At 37.5% G+C, this 15,102-nt stretch overlaps 1 protein-coding gene across 2 annotated transcripts in view; it reads right to left on the bottom strand.

Moving 5' to 3' along the window:
- Positions 1-5,478: 5,478 nt before the first annotated feature.
- Positions 5,479-15,102, bottom strand: part of PDZRN4 (PDZ domain containing ring finger 4) — a gene marked incomplete at both ends in the record, with an annotated part of 371,596 nt that continues 361,972 nt past the window's right edge. For both annotated transcript variants that reach the window (XM_079715656.1, XM_079715657.1), the window contains 3 exons: positions 5,479-6,999; positions 10,569-10,685; positions 14,965-15,066. In XM_079715656.1, coding sequence (XP_079571782.1) covers positions 5,479-6,999; positions 10,569-10,685; positions 14,965-15,066 — 1,740 coding nt within the window. The remainder of the gene's footprint in view (positions 7,000-10,568; positions 10,686-14,964; positions 15,067-15,102) is intronic.

The following is a 15,102-nucleotide window of genomic DNA, read 5'->3' as shown; positions in this document are numbered from 1 at the left end:
ACAGATTTGAATCCCTAATCTATGGCCTACTAGTTCTGGAATTTGTGGCAGATGACTAAAATTATATTAGCCACAGCTTGCTCATGTGTAAATAAAAATAATCTCTAATATCTACTGAGTGCCCACTCTGTGCCCACACTCATCTAGCTTCTTTATATGTATTAACTCAATTAATTCCCAACCAATGAAAAAGTCTACAATTATCTCCCCTGTACCCAGCAGCAGCAAGCTTAAGCAACTTTCCCAAGAATACACACCTTGTAAGTGGCAGAGCTGAAGGCAGTAAGTAAGTAGTGGTTACTAATAACTTAAAAACTTGTGGTAGGGTACTGAAAAATAAGTGGGACCCTAGTTTATAGCTGGCCAGTGAACCCAGGAGCAATGCTTGTTGCAACACAACACTGTTGACTGGGACAGGTAAAAAATACATGACACTAAAAATCCTGAGCAGCTGTTTGTTGGTAAAACAGAAGAAATGCCAGAAGGATATATGTGGCATTGGTTATTAACTGTGCAACACACTGCACTCATGAGAGACACATTATGGAAAAAAAATATTAGACACTATTGGGTAGAAAGCCAAGGGAGTGATAAGATAATACCACCTATGTGTGTTCAGAAATAAGTGGCTGTTAGCAAGAGTTAACAAAAGTCTCCTGGAAAGATGGGAAGACGTGGACAAAGAGAAAGGAGAAGGGTTTATTTGACATGGAAAGCACCACAAGCAGTGTGGCACTGGAAATGAGAATGGCCATGTTTGAAAAACTGTAGGGAGTCCTGTCTGACTAAAGCAGAATCTGAGTGGGATGCTAGAAGTAGCACAAAACATACCCCAAATAATCAGCTTTATGGGCCCATTTACTCAGTTCTACAAGGAGACTTCTTACAAACCTGCTACAGTGTAAACTGGTCCTGCTGAAAAGGGGAGCATACTTGAGCAGAAACAGCAAAAAACAAAAGGACAAAAAAAAATCTCAAAATACTACTTCATTGAGGACTATTTTGGTCAATTATTTTTGTCAGTAGTTTGCTGTAGCTACTATTCACTGAAATTCTGCTCTGAAGCCATTTCATGCATATTTACAGGAGCAAATGGTTTGTTTTATCTAGATTTTAAGTCCTTTTAATATACCTCCAAAGATATACATTTGGAAAATAATGACGAGAAACTGTAGAGAGAACAGACTTCAGGTAAGTGGAAAATAATTTGCTGGAAAAAATTTATTTTACTTTATTTTTTAAGAAGTGAATTAGTTGGTGAACCTATTGCAGTGTACAACTTTATTAATAAAAAATTAATAGAAATTATTTAGCAATAATTATTGTGTTATGATATCATACCAATTCTATTAATGATTATTCATAGAAATAGAAAAATAATGGAAATTAACTAATTAATAGAGCACAAATCAATAGAAAATAAAGTTTAATTAAATTTTAATTAAAATTGGAAGAATATTAGTTTGAAGGTGCATCAAATTATTCATCTACCTAAGACACAGGTTTCTTGAGGTCTGAGTTAGAAATTCTTCCTGGAGAGGTGTGAAATCAGGTGGAAAAAAAGGTTGAGGTTAAATTATGAAGTCCTTGATAAATGTCTCAGGCACCCAGATTTTATCCCATGCTCAGGACAAGACTCCTGAAGATATCCGAGCACAGTGAGGAAAGTAATATTAGGAGGCCCATGTTGCTGTCACACGTAGGAGAGACTGGAAAGAGTGCCCAGGGAGAGCAGGTCTAGATCTGTGGTGGTAATTATGTATGAGACAGAGACAGTCTAGCCCAAAAGGTGACTGGGTAAGGGTATCGAAGACAACCTGAAGTACTTTGAAGAAAAATTCACACTGCTTTTTTGCCTTACTAGATAAAAGAGAAATTCAAGAAGACTCAGGTGATAAGCATGACAGAGCAGGCCAACAGTGGCACCAACGCAAAATAAAGAATTTGAAGTAGAGAGCAGCAGCTTACTGGAAGCATAAAAATGTGTTTAGATGGAAGATTTAGACACACCAACAAGACATGGATTAAATCAGTATGTAGCTATGGAAAGGTTATGTTAGAGGAGTCCATATTATGTGCTCCTAAAGGGACAGTCTGCACAAAATAAGATGGCAACAATAAACTTCTTCATGGCACACAGTGAAGAAAAGCCCGTAGAATATACATTGTTTTCCCCCTCCTTAGGTCGTTCACATATGGATCCTAACACCAATTTTTGTCAATAAAAAATATGGAATTTCAGGGCAGAAATATAGACACAGATGTAGAGAACAAAGATATGGACACCAAGGGGGGAAAGTGGCGGGGGGTGGTGGTGGTGGGATGAACTGGGAGATTGGGATTGACATGTATACACTAATATGTATAAAATGGATAACTAATAGGAACCTGCTGTATAAAAAATGAATAAAATGCAAAAATTAAAGAAAAAGATGGAATTTCTAATTACTTAAGCCTAAGTAAAATATTTTTCCTCTTCACATTCACATATGTCTTCTGAATTAAAATAAAATATCTCACATACAGCCAATTACTTTTCTTTGCTGAGCAGCAGATTTATTATTCACTTACTAAAAAAAAACATTTTTAGCACAAAGATATGTTATATAGAAAGGTAAAACATAACACTTCTCAGATTTTCACTGATTTTTGAAAAAGACATTTCTCAACTCATAGAATTGTATAAACACAGACATGAAAAACACCAACAGCACATTTTTAAAAAATTGGCAAGCACACTTGGCCTTAATAAAAATAAAATTAAACTGCTGACTTTGGAAACACTGCATTCTGTGAGATGTGTACATGTTTCTTCTGGAAAAAAATCTACATGTTGGTTCCAAATCCCATTTATCTATAGGAGTAATTTGAATTCAATGAATATTTAAACCCAGTTGTACCAAGAAGATAAACCATAACCATAGGTATTAGATCAGGGAGGAACTGAGCTTTTAAGATAGACAGGCATTCTTATTTAAAACCATCTGGTCAAAAATTAACTCTAGGTGCACTCAGAGTAGTTTTATCGATTGGATTAGCAATAGCTAAAGTTAGAAGTGGTGAAATTTTCAATTGTCTTAAGTTGCTATTACTATCACTATCTTAAAATTTTGGGGTCCAGCTTTTTGTTATATATAAATAAGATTCGTTTCTTTCCATCTATGTAATAGCCCTTTAAAAGGTAAGAACTTAGAAGGGTAGGTGAGTACAGAAAACAGTAACAAAAGGACCAATCTGTGAGATAAGTGAATAAAACAACTTAAATAGCATTCATAATTGTTTAAATGGCATTCTACCAAAGGTTTATAAAGACAGGGGTGATGCAAGGGCCAAACTCCATGAACATAATATCCGTGCAGGGAGACAATAAGTTCTGTCTATGTGATTCAAATAACAGAAGAATAAAATTTCCAAGGTAAAATAAACTGCAGGTGCATCATAGTGTATGCCAAAATGCTGAGAAAGCCCGGTGTCATCAAAACAGGCTCCAAAGAGAAAATGTATATGTGATTACCTTCTAAGAGGGGTGTAGGATTTGGCATAGAAACCCCAGACGGGAGAGTAGCATTAGATAACCTCAGTGAAAAGGGGCAAGCTACTCAGGAGCCAGAATAACTCAGAGAAAACCTAAAGAAGTGGGGCAATAGGCAAGGTGGGCAAGTTAATGGAGGACCAGGAATATAAGGCTGAGGCATCAGAGTCTGATTCAAGAGCTAGTAAGGAGCCACTGTATGTTTTTAAACAGGAAAGTAGCTCCAAATATGTTTGGATGTTGTGTCTCCATTATGTTAAAACAATCTCTTGCATTGAATGAAAATTTGATCAAACTCATGCATGCATTGATCTGGCCTTTCACTCTGGAGGCATTATGATTGATATATAATATGGTTGATGTTTATATGATAAAAAACCATATTAAAAAACCTATCTGATAATCTAACAAGCTCACTTTTTAATAAGGTGTTTGTAGTTGACTATGCTGAAAATGATTCAAAAGATAGTTTCCAAAAATTTATTTCCGAAACATGAACTAAACAAATGCACATAGAGCTGTGGACTGAACTGTGTCACCCTCCCCCAACAAATTCATATGATGAAGCTCTAACCCCTAATGTGATGGTAGTTGAAAATGGGGCCTTTGTGTGGTAATCATGTTTAGATGAGGTCATGAGGGTGAGACCCTCATGATGGGATTAGTGTCCTTAAAAGAAGTGACAGCAGAGAGCTTTTTTCTCTTTTTCTCTCTACCATGTGAGGATACAGCAAGGAGGCCATGAGCAAAACAGGAACAGAGCCCTCATCAGGGAGCTGAATTGGTTGGTGCCTTGATTTTGGACTTCCAGACTTGAGAGCTGTGAGAAATTCCTGTTGTTCAAGCCACACATTCTATGGTATGTTGTTATGGTAATTTGAGCTGACTAATACAGTGTCCATACAAACAATCTCAGATATTTCACTGATCTTCTCTGTCCATGTCATCCCCTAAATTGTTCTTGGCTTTTCCTTACATGGGTGGCAGTCAAGGAGAGCATGAACTCATGCTTATTGAATGCTTAGTCAGCATCTGTTAGATGCTCTACACACATTATCTAACTCAATCCTGGTAAGAATATAGGACACAATAATCTGTGGGAAGTATTTCAGGACAATTTCTTGAAAAAAAGGGATAGAAAATGTATGCATTTTATAATCCACAATTAGGAGTCTTCTAAATAGTATATATATATATATATATATATATATATATATATATATATATATATATATATATATATAATTAATTTATATCTGGTAACTACAGTGAACAATGGAAATAAAACACTCCTTGATAGCTTTTCTCAGGGATAATCAATAATTTATTTCTCTTTTATTGTCACAATTACCACAACTATCTAGCTACATGACCAATGTCACTACATACCACAGAAAGATTGTCCACCTACACTTTACTGAGACAAAGACAATGGCCATTTATGTGTTAAATGTACAACGGGATGTTAAAAAGAAGTGGCTTTTATGTATAAGACAAGATGTGGCACATGATTTATCAACAGGTTTGATTTCATATGTATTATGCTAAGAAGCAAGCAGAGAAATGTTTCGGCATTAAGTTGTTATTAAAGTAGAAAATAAGTAAACTAGAGAAATAAATCCAGATCTACAATAGATACATTAAAATAGGAAATTAATTAGCTCCTCAGTGTTTTTGTTAGTTTTTTTTGTTTTCTTTCCTTTTGTTTGTTTTTATATATAAATGAGTAATACGAATATATCACAAGTTAAAGAAAAATCTCAGCCAAAAAGAAGGTACCAGTATATGAAAAACAAATGAAAAATTAGCAGGTATTTTTGCTTACAAAAACTTTAAACTATAAAGAGTCACAAAATATATATAAAAACGCCACATTGAACGAGGCAAGCATCCTCTACCCAAACTGGTAGCACACTCTGAAAGTCAGCTGCCTTCCATCCATTCGGTCATACCGCGGTGACTGACAAAAAGGCATTAGGAACTCGTGTGCCATCAGGGGACTTGGCCCCATGGGTCATCAGTTCTTGGATTGTCATCCAGTTGTCTAAAATTTTCTTGTTTCTCTTCTTCATCATCTTTTTGTGACTCAGTTCAATGATGTTGACCTCCTTCTTGCCCTCGCTGCTGCTCTGGGGACTCTCCTTGAGACACTCCAACCGGCTCCGCATCATGAACTCTCGGCGGCGCCGCTGCTCCTTGGCCCGCACCAGGTGTTGCTTCCTCTCCTCTTTGCTCCAGTAGCGCCCCATTTTCATCTCACTCATGGTATCATCGTCTGTCGTCATGCCACTCCGCTCCTCCTTGATCTTTAAGGCACGCTCCTTCAGAATGCGGTCCCTCACGGGTCTCTTGGTGATGTACCTTGTCCCGTCACTCCTGATTTTCACCTTCCATTCCATCTTGGGTTCTGAGCACTTCTGAGACTCCTTGCACACGCTCACCAAGCTGAGCTGGCTCTGAGCATACTCGACTGCGGACTTCTGTTGAATTAACTGCATGTAGCTTTGATAATGCCGGGCATGTGCTGGAATGTTTGCATATCTATAGGAGGAGCTGTGGTAAGGAGAGAGGTAAGGGATTTGTTCACCGCTGGTCTTCTCTGGATCAGAAAGCTTGCTGCTTTCTGAAGTCTTCTCTTTGCCTTCAATGCCGCAAGCTTGTTCAGTGGTTTTGGCTTTGGTTGACTCTTTACTACTCTGTCCAGAAGAGGACTGATTGGCTGCCATTGTGCTTCTCAGGTTTTTCGTATTGGTGAGGTTGATCATTCTTGGAAGGGAACTGTCAGGGGAACGGTCCACAGTGAGTGGAGTGCTTCTGCAGCTTTCAGCTGTATTGTAAGCACTAGAACTGTCTTTGTCTGACTTTTCTGGGTGTTCAAGGATGTCATCTAGTTTTCCCCTCTGCGTAGCTATGCTGGTGTTATAATTTCGGAATCCTCCATCGTGCAATGCCCAGATGTCTCCATACTGGTCTGTTAATTTCCGGAGCCTGTGAGCCTGCATGATATTTTGGCACTCAAGTTCAATATTTCTTAGTTCTTCATTAAGCAACTGTAGTTCGTGCTCCACTCCCTCTCGTCCCCCTTGATTGCATTCTATTGTGCTGCTTGAGTAATACAGGTCATACTCTCCATGCTTCCGAATCTTGCATTTGAGCTCCAAGAGCTGCCGAAACCTTTCACACTCCTCATCTTGGTTGCCAGTACAGTCTGAGTAGATGTATTCACCAGACACGAAGCTCTCATTACACTGAAGTTCAGTGCTTCCCAGAGTGTCTTGGCTCTGCCCCAGTTCTGTCTTGCTCTTCAAAGATGTGCCATTGGGATCCTCACCTGCATTCTCCTGCTCTGAGCTCTCGTCGTTCTGCAAGCTTTCATCTGTGCGCCCCACTCCACTGTCCTTCTCATGGTTGTTGGATGAGGATGTTGCCGTGTCTGTTGTGCCTTCTTCTTCTTCTTGTTTTTTTGGCTAAGAAAATAAAGTTGAGAGAAGAAAGAAAGCCAATTATTTTGAAAAACACCAATTGTTGGAAAACTTGCTTGAAAAAACAGTGCTTCTTGGCAAAAGTGCAGTTCCTAGAAAGCTGCCCTCATTTTAGTATCCATAACAATTTTAGAAATAAAGGCAATTAGCTCATGGCAGCTTTTTATGCTTGAATATAAAGAAAACAAAAGCTGCTTGAATATGGCTATGCTACTCACTTGAGGATAAATAAAACAGGAAACATTTAAATAAGTGATTCTTGTCTTAAGGTTTTCTCTCAGTTGGGAAACTGGAGGGAAGGTGTGTAAATGAGGTGACTTTATGAATTTCTGTGGTGATAACACACAAAAGGATGAGTAAGACAGAGTGCTGAAATAGTCTTCAGAAATAGGAAGGCCTAGAGTTCAGAAGCCACATCATTTTGTTACTATTTTCTTTTCCTGAACTTTTCTCAAGTTCAGAGAAGACTTAATTGGATCTAGTAATACACTGATAATGATAAGCCAAACATCACAAAATTTCAGGAATAGGTTCGTTACTGGAGCCCAGGACCTTCCATCTATAGATGAGGAAACTTAATCCCAGATGGATGTAGCTTCTTAGGCTAGAGGTCAAGGGGGCCAATGCCATCACCCAGGGCCAGGATTTCTTACATGTCCAAGATGCTGTATTCTTGCATACATGTACTTTGACCTCAGTGCATCTCCAAATCACGTTGTTCAAAAGCAACAGTAATGTCTTCAGACTCACTTGGGTTACTTTAAAAGATTTTTCTACTCTTAACCAGTAATTTCCTTCAGAGGTGAGTTTTATTCTACTGAGAGTAAAATGACAGCTCCCCTGAAAATCTGAGCAGCACTGATTGCCAGACATGGGCATAATGTCAAAAAACATATTTTGAGATAGGTATGTAAATATATGTGAACTTCACTCCCTGGTAATTTTTGGCTTTTCATGCAGAACAATTAACTGTCACTGCCCTAGGGAAGTGCACATCTAATTGTTTCTCTGTGAATAGGATAAAGTTACTCTTTCTTCCATCACTTCTCTTATAAAAGTCTACATGGCAGTTTCTAGATTGTATTCTCCTTATGTCTCAGTTTACTCACTATTTTATATATATATATATATATAATTTTTTTCCTTTAGCAGGAAATTATATAATTAAATATAATCAAGCTTGTTAGTGTCAAAGAAAGACAGAATGGGTGATAAAATGTAAAACATGTCTGGAAGGTTAAGATAATTGTTGTTTTCTTCCACCTAAGTAATGGCAGAACAAAGTGTAATGAACGGGGGTGGGGGGGAGAACATGAGCACGTATCAGGTTAGTCTAGGATCCTCCATCTTTCCCTAAAATATTTTTCCTCATTTCTTAACAACATATTGAGATTGATTTAAAATGTCTTATTGATAAAAAATAATATTATACATAAGTAACTGTAACTAACAATGGAAAGCTTGATACATCCTTATGTCCCTTGTTATAAGCTGACAACAGCATCAAATGTGGTGACATCTGCACACTGCGCCATAAAACTCCCAGAGGATATTATTGATATTGGACATTTGAGTTTATATACCATATAACTTACATTTATATTTTTTCTCCTATCTAATGGTAAGCTGAAAAAATACAGGAAGGCAGTATTTTTTCTTATTTTTCATGCAATAAATGATACAGACAAATTAATTAGCAAAATGTGTGTTAACAACAGTTACAGGACCAAGGACAGCATGTGAAGTAAACCTTCAGATGGATATGTATTTTAGTTTTTAAATATGGATATGCAATTTTTAATTGAATTTCCCTTTCTTTTGTCACTGGTTTATGAGCACATGTGAAAACAGTTTTCTATTCTCAAACCTAGAATTCCTGGTTTCTGATATAATGCTACTCTATAATTTATCATTTCCCTATGGAATTATTATAGTGACAGGCAATGTTTCTACCAAGGCATTTCTAATGTAGTATTATTGTTTATAAGGGCAAAGGACTTTTAAAGGTTTCTGTACTTCTCATCATTTTTCAGTCTCATGGTGAAGAGAAATTTCTACACAATGAAAATCTCACCTCAGGGACATCTTGTGTTACCTCAAAAGACCTAGCATTTGTATTACATCTGATGAGTAGGCAGCATCTGACACCATATCACTTCACCTGGACAGGATTTCTCCCTTCTTTCTTTATTCCAACATCCTCCTGTCAATTTTGTATCAGGTCACATTTTTTATCTAAGAGAGAAAAAGCCTGGAGCAAGGACTTTCTTGCTTGCAGCTGCCACCAAAAAATATCTTTATTTGTGGCCAGTGTTGAAGTCATACATTAAAATTTCAACCTGTCCTCTTTATATTGAAAAGCAATTGCTACAGTAGCAGCTTTGCTTTTGAGCATGAACTCTGGTTTGTGAAGTGGCCACTGAGCATCCATGGTGAGCACAGAGTGTAGCACACATGGCTCTGTCAACTGTAGTTTGCAACCTAATAATTTATTAGCATATACACATGAGCACGCATGCACAGACACACACATGCACACACACACACCCTTGTTATGGGATGCCAGCATGTCAATGCATCTCATCATTCAGTTTGGTAAAGTGATAGGATGTTTGTGTTTTATATTGCTAAGCCTAACTGCCAGGATTCTTTTTAAATTACCTTTTAGGGTGAATTAAGAATTAATGTTGAGAATAGGATGATAATTAAACAAATAAGAGGATTGACAGCGGAAGTGTTAATAAAATTATATCAGGCAAATGAATGACATGAATCTGACATAAAAAAATCTAGGCTATATTGATCTTGATTTTGTCTAGTAGAAAAACAACAACAACAAAAATGAAAAGAATACTAAGACTCGGTTTGCCACAAACCACACTGTGATCTTTCACTAGTTATGAATTACTTAAAGGCAGGAACTTTGCTCATTTTCTTTGTATTCTCAGGGTCAAACGTGGCACTTGAAACATATTAGGGGCTGAGAATTTTTTGTTGAATGAATATATGACCTTAAGACAAAATGATGTCAATAATCTCAAGTTGAACTACTCTTAATTCAGGAGTATAAAGGTGTAATCATGATACCAAATACCCAAATAAGGTTGATGGCTTACATCATGTCATCATCTTCCTAAAGTTGCCTAAATATTCAAACACATACATTAATATTTTAAAATACAAAATTACTTTTTTTGGGGGGAGGGGTTACCTCATGAGATATCGTTTATCTCTAGCTGGTATATTGAGAAGCAACATGCATTTTTACTACTAAATTTCCAAATTAGGTTGAACAGTGCCTGGGTCAGCATTTGAATACTACTGTACTTTCCACAATGGCCCCTAAGCTTCCCAAAGTAGAAGTATTCTTCATAGAAAAAAATTGTATTTATTCCCTCTGCTTCATTTGAGATGATCATTTGCTTTCAAAAATTACCATCACAGAGATGTTTGGTCAAACCCTTTGATTTTGTTTTTTTTATTCCATTTATGGTTACACATTTAAAAAAGAACTAGCATCGTTTCAAATGCTGGAGTTCAGATTGTGGCTCTACCTGCTCCACCTCACTGGCAGTGCGCTGCATTGCTTCATTATGCTGTTCTTCCAACATCGACAAGTTTAACTCCTCTAAATATTCATTCCTTTCATCTTCCAGCCAGCCTTCATCCAGCTGCAAAAGCATACATTAGTACATTACATTCGGTTAATGAGAACTCAAGCTAAAATAGGGTAAACTTAAATGGTGACTCCTGACCAGTTCCTGTTATCATAATGATTCTCTTCAAAATAACAGCCTCCTATAGTTCACCTCTCAGAAGGAAGAAAAGGTGATAAAAAAAATTGGACTCATGTCTTTTATCCTTCCCTGAAACAGAGCTACAGATTTTCTCTCATAACTGAGTAGACCTCACAGCACAGAACATCACCGTCTTTCAAAGTGTATGAAAAGCATACTACATAATCCACAGCTGTCACGCTCATTACCCCCAACAGTCCCCGTGTTAAAGAACTGCAATGGTCCTAATAGGGCTATGAGACAATCGGGCCTTTTTCCTTAACAACCCCCAAAGCAACTCCACACAAAGCACCCCCCACCAACACACACACACATACTGATGCTACCCTCATTCTGTTTTTTTATTTTTAGGCGGCTGACTTTCAAGTTAACAAGATGGCTGCTTGCCACAAATACGGACAACATTTATTTCATCTCAAAAAAAAAAAAAAGGGAAAATTCTAAGTTACTCTCAATAAAGAGTGATGCTGTGCCGTGACTACTGTGATTCATTTCTCAGACCCAGTTCCAAGGAAAAAGACCTTAAATGTGCATGTAAGGGTGAGGGAACCGTGTGAAGCATGCAGGGTTTTCTTTGTGGGTGCTGAAGGTAGGTATTCTTGTGGTAGTCTTACACAAACTAAACCAAACAAATCCTTTTGGCTTCTCAATACGAAAGGAAGTGGAAAACTGGTGGTTACCTTGCTAATATGATAAGTGTTGACGGTCAATTCAGATAATTTGCCTCAAAGTGGGTTTTTGGAGCTGGATTACATAAATTAGCTGTCTGTGCTGATTGAATTAACTGAATTATTGTCAAAGCTCCCCTTTACTCTGTGTTACAAAGAAACAGCAACTTTCTAGTGAGTCAAAATTGACAACAGTGGGAGATGTTTTCACCACCGCACAAATGGGTAACCACCAAACAAACACAAAAAATAAGCTTGTCTTTAAGAGAACTGAACTTCTAAAACTTAAAAACAAACGAACCTGAGAGGACATTAAATTGCACCAGAAGAGGCATTAGTGTATATGTATCACATTCATTAAATGAAGGCAATCATAGGTTTCTTTTTATTTACTAAAGGCTACCTAGACCTTAAATTATTTCAAACTTGACTGGGCCAAAAGCATCGCATTTATTCATCCTCATTTATCTCATTGTGGCCTGAATAACTTGACCAAGTTCCACCCCAGTGACTTTGATATGCAGATGAGCTATGAAGATTAAGCTGACTAAAAATTTAAATTCAGTCCAATTCATAATTGTCCAAGTTTTACATTTTTTAATCCCTTTTAAGTTTCCCAAAGCTGCAAATGCCAGGCTCCAAAAGAAATTACTTAAAGCTAGAAATGTTTATTTTTTATAAGCACAGCAAGGACTTTTTCTTTAATCAGGTCAAAACAAAATATCTGCCAACACTGATACAGTGAATGATGGAACAGAGTCTTTTGCAATTGAAATGAAGGGATGGGGAAGACAAAGAGAGCAAATGATAGAAATTAATGCTTTCCTATAACTCTTTCCTTATTAACTAACCCCACAGATCCCTGAGTTGCCATGTGTAACTACTACATAGTGTATGTCTACTTTGATTAAGGCTTCCCTCTAGGCTGGAGGAATACACAACACACTAAGTCAGGAGAGATTCTTCTGGCTCACCTCCCTTCCCTGTCGCATTTCCCTTCCCCCTACACACACATTCATGGCAATCTGAGTTCAGTGCTGTGGCAGAGACAAACTTTTCCCTTGAGTTGAGCCGTGGGAAAACAGGGGGGCTGTCATAATTACACAGGGGGATCTGTTTTCACAGTAGAGGCTCACACGTGGCATTTCCGAGAAAGAAACAACCTGCACTGTCTCAAAAGTTCTCTACAGTTCTTACAAGACTCCTCTCTGCCCCAATGTCCCAAGGGGAATAGGACAGAATAGCAATATCTTTAATGGTCTGAGGAAGAAAATGGGCAGAAAATGAAAGTAAGTTGACAGGGAATGAAAGAACTGAGTTATTTCAAAATATTGCATGGTTGCACAATACTGCCCCCAGCAACTCTGATCATTTCCGAGAATGTAGAGAGAATTTGAAACATTAAAAAAAAAAAAAAAAAAAAAAAAGGCTAGAAAAAGCACACTAAAACTTCTATACTATCCCTAAATAAAATACACATGCAAAAAATGCAATAATGAGATATACTGAAACTGATGGGAAAATATGGTGATATAAATACAAGTTTTGTGTTGTTTTTGCCACCTTATAGCATGTATTGCTTAAATTACATTTTAAAATTATGGTATTAAAATGCATTTTCTTTCCTTATTTTTCTAGAGATCTGATTTTCTAAAGGCAATTAGCTGCCTTCCAGTGTCATGACAGCTTCTTCAGGATCAAAGGGCTAGGGCAGTTCTTGATTTTTTTTTTTTTTTTTTTTTTTTTTTTTGCAGTACGCGTGCCTCTCACTGTTGTGGCCTCTCCCGTTGCAGAGCACAGGCTCCGGACGTGCAGGCTCAGCGGCCATGGCTCACGGGCCCAGCTGCTACGCGGCATGTGGGATCCTCCCGGACCGGGGCACGAACCCGTGTCCCCTGCATCGGCAGGCGGACTCTCAACCACTGCGCCACCAGGGAAGCCCCAGATCTTGATTTTGACAGACAGGATGATAGGCTACAGAGTCAGACAACCATCTTTTATCAACTGTGGAAAGAAAGTCTTGTTTGAAAATTCATCCTCCAACATTGACTCTTGGGTCAGGAGCGTAACCAGATATTCAAAAATGCCAGTGGTTTCACCAAGCATATGTACGCCATCAAAGATTAACAAGATCTGGTTTTATGTTATTAATTTCTATTTTTTCCACAGTATGTTATAGCTGTTATGTGGCATAGTAAAGGAAATGATTTAATTCTAAATTAATGAGGTTCTCTAGCAGTTACATGGAAAGGGCAGGGAAACTACATTATAAAGTTGAAATATCTTTTCTACAACAAGGATGACTATTGAGTACTCTTCAATTTACCATTAATTTATCTAATATGTATTTAACCCCTTTATTCTGTTATTTTTCAAGAAAATGGGGTCATTAAGATTAACCGGTTTGCAAAATTTCCAGGTAATTAGTGCAATTTCATATGTATTTTAATAATTCACTCCCACATAGGCAGCACAGCCAGTTGTGGAGTTTCCTTTCCCACACCTAGGACCTCAGGTGTGTAACTTTAGTCTGCCCTAGGCTATAGCAGGCTTCATGGGAACCATTCAGAATGGTCAAGGGCATAATGGAAATATATGCAGAAAGGGTGATCTTTTAAAACCACTATATTCAGGACAGGATTCGGTCTGACACTGACATACACTTACTCAATGTAATTTATAGATAGTATGTAGTTATTGAGTCTGAAATATATCAAATCAATAACCTGAAAGACAAATGGTGATATAACCAACTTCACTCACTGAAGTTGGTTATCCAGCACTGACAGATGGATAGAATGGTGACAATGTAATGTCCTTTCTGCATTGTGGTGGGGGATAAAAAGGATATAAAAAGAAGTACCAATAGTACTTTTCTTCCACCATTACCTCTCCTTTACTTTCATGACATCTCCCTCTGTAAAGATATAAAAAAATTCTTTAAAAGCTATCAATTTGTTTTTGTCACACTAAACTTGTCACAAGTAAACTTCATTTACTACACATGGAACTACACTGTACTACTTAAGGTATTTTATTGGATAAAGTTACTCTAAAAAGATTTAAGTTGATAGCTAGATATGCTAATGTTTCTCTCATTAGAGATTCTTTCAAGATACCTTAATATGCCAATTAAGTATTTTTAGATGAAAACCTAAAGCAAGGATCCACACAGAATTAAATATCACGTAAAGTCAATCATTTTTCATTTATGAATTAATCTAAATAACTGGCAAGTGGAAGGAGAGAGTAATGATTCAATTTTGTGTTTTCAAAAAAATAAGATGATTAGCTGCCTTTCTGTGAAGCCATATTAAGGAGTCTTTACTTATAATTGTTTTGATAAGGTTGGCCAGTTGGGAAAGATGACTCAATTATATTTTGTATGCCTGGTTTTACAAACGTAAGTGGCACTGATCTGTTAGAGAATAGCAGACAGTGAACCTAAAGTGCAGTCTCAAGACTTTTGCTCTCTCTGTTCTGACCTGACTCCCCGGCCTTGCGACCAGCAGCACGATTCTCCGGCACTCATCACTAGACAGCAGGGCCACTGCCGCCTCCCGATCCTGGGCGTCTTCCCCATTTATCTAGAAAACAGATGAAAGTGGCGCATTAGTTTCCAT

The sequence above is a fragment of the Hyperoodon ampullatus genome, assembly GCF_949752795.1.
Source record: "Hyperoodon ampullatus genome assembly, chromosome: 11".
Taxonomy (NCBI): domain Eukaryota; kingdom Metazoa; phylum Chordata; class Mammalia; order Artiodactyla; family Ziphiidae; genus Hyperoodon; species Hyperoodon ampullatus.
The sequence above is the reverse complement of the archived record's forward strand: the minus strand, read 5'-3'. Positions and strand labels throughout refer to the sequence as shown.